This window comes from Triplophysa dalaica, chromosome 9 (genome assembly GCF_015846415.1).
Source record: "Triplophysa dalaica isolate WHDGS20190420 chromosome 9, ASM1584641v1, whole genome shotgun sequence".
Taxonomy (NCBI): Eukaryota; Metazoa; Chordata; class Actinopteri; order Cypriniformes; family Nemacheilidae; genus Triplophysa; species Triplophysa dalaica.
The window spans coordinates 5,594,538-5,598,516 of record NC_079550.1 but is presented as its reverse complement, the minus strand read 5'-3'; the positions used below and the strand labels follow the sequence as shown (position 1 = coordinate 5,598,516).

The 3,979-nt window shown below is 37.6% G+C and overlaps 1 protein-coding gene across 1 annotated transcript; it reads right to left on the bottom strand.

Moving 5' to 3' along the window:
* Nucleotides 1–405: 405 nt before the first annotated feature.
* LOC130428134 (olfactory receptor 1468-like) lies at nt 406–2,611 on the bottom strand. The gene is made up of 2 exons (XM_056755999.1): nt 2,483–2,611; nt 406–1,353 (listed from the first exon to the last, which is right to left on the bottom strand). Exons 1-2 carry the CDS (start codon nt 2,609–2,611, stop codon nt 406–408), a joined length of 1,077 nt encoding a protein of 358 aa, XP_056611977.1.
* Between the last annotated feature and the right edge of the window lie 1,368 nt (nt 2,612–3,979).

The following is a 3,979-nucleotide window of genomic DNA, read 5'->3' as shown; positions in this document are numbered from 1 at the left end:
CTGTCATATATTCAGTGAGCACCAGTGGTTACATACAGTATCTCCTTCCTACCCCAACAGCACATTAATTTGTCTTGTTTTGACCATATGAACACATTTGCCAAGTTGATAAAAACAATAACAGAACTGTACATACCCAAGTGTGTGCATTAAAATTGTACAGAACCATTGTTAACCAAGTTCATGACCAGTTTTATTTCATCCCTAACATCCCCCTAACTGTGACAAAATAATACAACAATATAAAATATCAAGACAATATCATGTCCCTCATGGTATTAATATATCATCAATACTAAAATAACCAAATGTTTAAAGTTGTTTTGGAGAAAAAAGTTTTGAAATATTTAGGTTTAAAAAAATCCAAAACAAGGTTAGCGTGGGGTCTTTTGATTAAATAAACATTTACTCAGATATTCCAATTTGTTTCTTGGAAAATAGTCGAATAACTTGTTTGCGTATTGTTGTCAGATTTAGTCCGTAAATGAGGGGATTTAAAATGGGGGCTATGACAAGGAATTCCAGTGCCATGAAATTACGTGTGCCTTGCGGCAAACTTTTTGAACCATAACGGCTGAAAAATACATCAAACAGCAAAGCAAAAGTCACATTGATCAATGAGAGAAGATGTGGTACACACGTCTGTACAAATTTGTGTCTGACTTCTATAGACTTCCTGCACTTTCTAATCAAGTGGATATATGAGCAAAAAATCAATATCGCGTGACCAAAGTATACAAGAATTACAATGTACCCAAACACATTATTTACAGTGTTAGAAAAACAAGAAAGTTTTGCTACAGCCCAAATTTCACAATATAACTTTTCAATACTCGAGCCACATAAGGTAAGTCTGGATAATAATGCAATAAGAACAGACATACAAAAAAACGGAGCCATCCAGCAAAACAAGATACACTGAAGAATCCTTTGCTTTGTCATTTTTGCATGATACTCCAGCGGTCTACATATTGCCACATACCTGTCATATGCCATCACTGTTAATGTTGAAAAGTCACACAAAGCAGATGAATAAATGACAAATATCTGAATCAGACATCCAGCATATGAAATGACATGGTATTCAGATAATAAATCATACATGAATTTTGGGTAGAATCCAGCAGTGCCAAAAAGGGCATTCATACACAAATTACACAGAAATATGTACATTGGCTCATGAAGCTTCTGATGTGAAATAATAGTGAAAATTACAACTACATTACACAACACCATTAGAGGATAATACAGCGCAGTCAGAGACAAAAACACATATCTGTTTAACATTGTGTCATTCAGTCCAGACAATTGAAACTCATAAAGACTAGAAATGTTCTCCAATGATAACTGTATCTGTAATGAAATGCATATACAGTTGTTATTATGAAGGTAATGGCCGACTTATATATGTTTAAAATAGTTTTGTCTTGGTAAAGTCATGTCTTTAGACTCCTTATTCAGCTCCTCAATTGGACAAAAAAATAACTTATTGCGTACACTTATCTAATTTTGTTCTTGCTAATTGATGATTACTTGTGATATCAGCAATAGCATTTAAAGATCTATCAGTGATAAAACAGTTACCATGAAATCTTACCATGTTCTATGTTTGTATGTTTGTCATACGACTTGAGGGTTACATGTGGTTTGTTATATAAGGACTGGGGTCTGGCTTATTCCCATGACCACAAACATTGAAAAACAGCTTTAACAAGCTCTCTAAAGGCAACTTTTCTGCTCGTTGATGCTGTGATACAGACAACTGCTTGTGTTATTGGTCCATATACGGTTTAAAAATATAAAAATATTTGATACCACACAATTATTGAACCTACTTGAAACCAAATTATTATTTAAATTTATGCTCTTAGAAGGACAATAATGACAAAAACTCAAGCTTCAAATACTTCAAAGACACACGACAGAGAATAGTTAAGTACCTGCATGATATATCAAATAGTTTTGTCATAGATTCCATACTTAAATTAATGCATTTGTTGCACACATATTCATAGTGTAAAAAGAGTTCAGAGTTGTTGATTAAGACAGTGTAATCATGTTGGATACATTTTTTACCTCCTAAAAACCAAACCCATTTGTAAAGGTGACGAGGCAATTTCGAAAGCAGTTTATTAGAATATAGATACAAATGTTAAATAGATTTCTTGTAAGTGTCATTGTGAAATGATATTCAACCATAATTACCAATCAAAAGTTTAATGCAGTGGTTCTCGACTCTGGCCCGTGAGAACAATTTTTCTGTTGAGTATTTAAAGAGTATGAGTTGATGGGGAACAGGTGCATGTGCAATCAGAAATCCTTTAAGTGACAATTGCGGGTGTAATCAAGATGGCTTATGGAGTGCATAGGGTGATGGGAAATGTACCCCCATGTTACCGCCATTTTAGTTTCAACATGCATTTTCATGTGTAGGCTCAAAAAGGGCTCCAACAGTTAAGAGGGTAGTGCCAAACCTTCTGACCTTATTTGATGGAAGCCCTGTTGGCATCTGAATGCAGTTGTTATTGTTGTACTGCCTGTTGTAAGTGCTGATGTACTGAGTCCCTGAAGCTCTTGCTCTCCCTGAACCAGTGGATAACAGATGGGACATCGGAAGGTTCGCCAGATCAGGGAAAGAGAGGTGTAGGTTGGTAGCAAAATATGCATTGAAATAGAGTGAGGCTAGTAGATGGTTAATGTAGGGAGTTCTGTGCGTACTTGGCTCAGTTGATGAACTGGTTCCAGGAGTTCTGGTGGTCATGAAAGAAGTTACGGAGGTAACGGCCTGTCTCCTAGATTGGTCTGACTGTTCCTCGGAGGGTAATGTCTATAAGACAGACTAACGGTCACACCTAGCAGGGAAATGGAAGCTTTCAACACAGGTGAGCTAAACAATGATAAATGGCCGCCATATATGCACATCAGACACAGCAACATGCGCACAACCTGTTAGACACAGAGAAGTGAGCATGCAGAAATATAAATTTGAAGAACCGAAGGAAGAAAACTTGTTGATGGGGGAGTGGTTCACTGTTAACTGTATGTTTACAAGAGCAACTGTGACGGACAGAAAAACGATACAGTGAACAGTGAGAGAATAATGGGAATTAACTATATCCGTTCAGGTGGTGTGATCGCGTTGTGAATCCTCTTGAGGTGTAAGTAGAAGTGATCTTGGTGAGTGGTGAAGTGTACCTGACGATCGTTAGCCGCTGGTCTCAGAAAAGGGAGACATATCAACACGTTCAGGCAACCGTTTATATTGGGTAAGTTTGATGGGGAGCATATGCCAAGTATCGGCTTGTGCGCCGGCTTGATTGGGCAGTTTATTCTAGCCCCCCAGCTCTGTGTGTGGTCAAAGTAGAGGCGCAGTGCACGTACTGCCGAATACCATCATGTAGACGGTAAGAGCGGATGTGAAAACACATAGAGAGACCGGAAACTCTTTTTGTGAGAATGTTTGCACGGGATTGGCTGCCAGTTGATCACCCTGCGATGCTTTGATAGACATCTCAACATTGCGAGACCCATCTGCTGGTTCGACACAACGCCAAGAGACCAACACCTCAAGTCAACTTTATTTATATAGCGCTTTTTACAATTTTCATTGTTACAAAGCAGCTGTGCATGACACATATTGAATACAAGAAAAACAACTAAAGGCATATACCTGTAAAAACAAGAAAAAAGTGAAAACAACAAAAGACAGACATGCTCCACACACACAATATGCATACATACTTACACACATTGAAATAGACGCACACACGCAAACACACACGCACAGTGAAAGCACACATTTGAGATAAAGGAGAGAGAATCACAGGTCAAATATTAAACGGACTATAAATTCCTATATGCAATATTAATTATGTTTAACTTCTAAATTCTAAATCAGGCCCCCTGGCCAGGCAAATAGTGCAAAATAATATGCGCACAGTGGCGAGGAACCCAGAACTCCAAAAACTTACTAATAAGG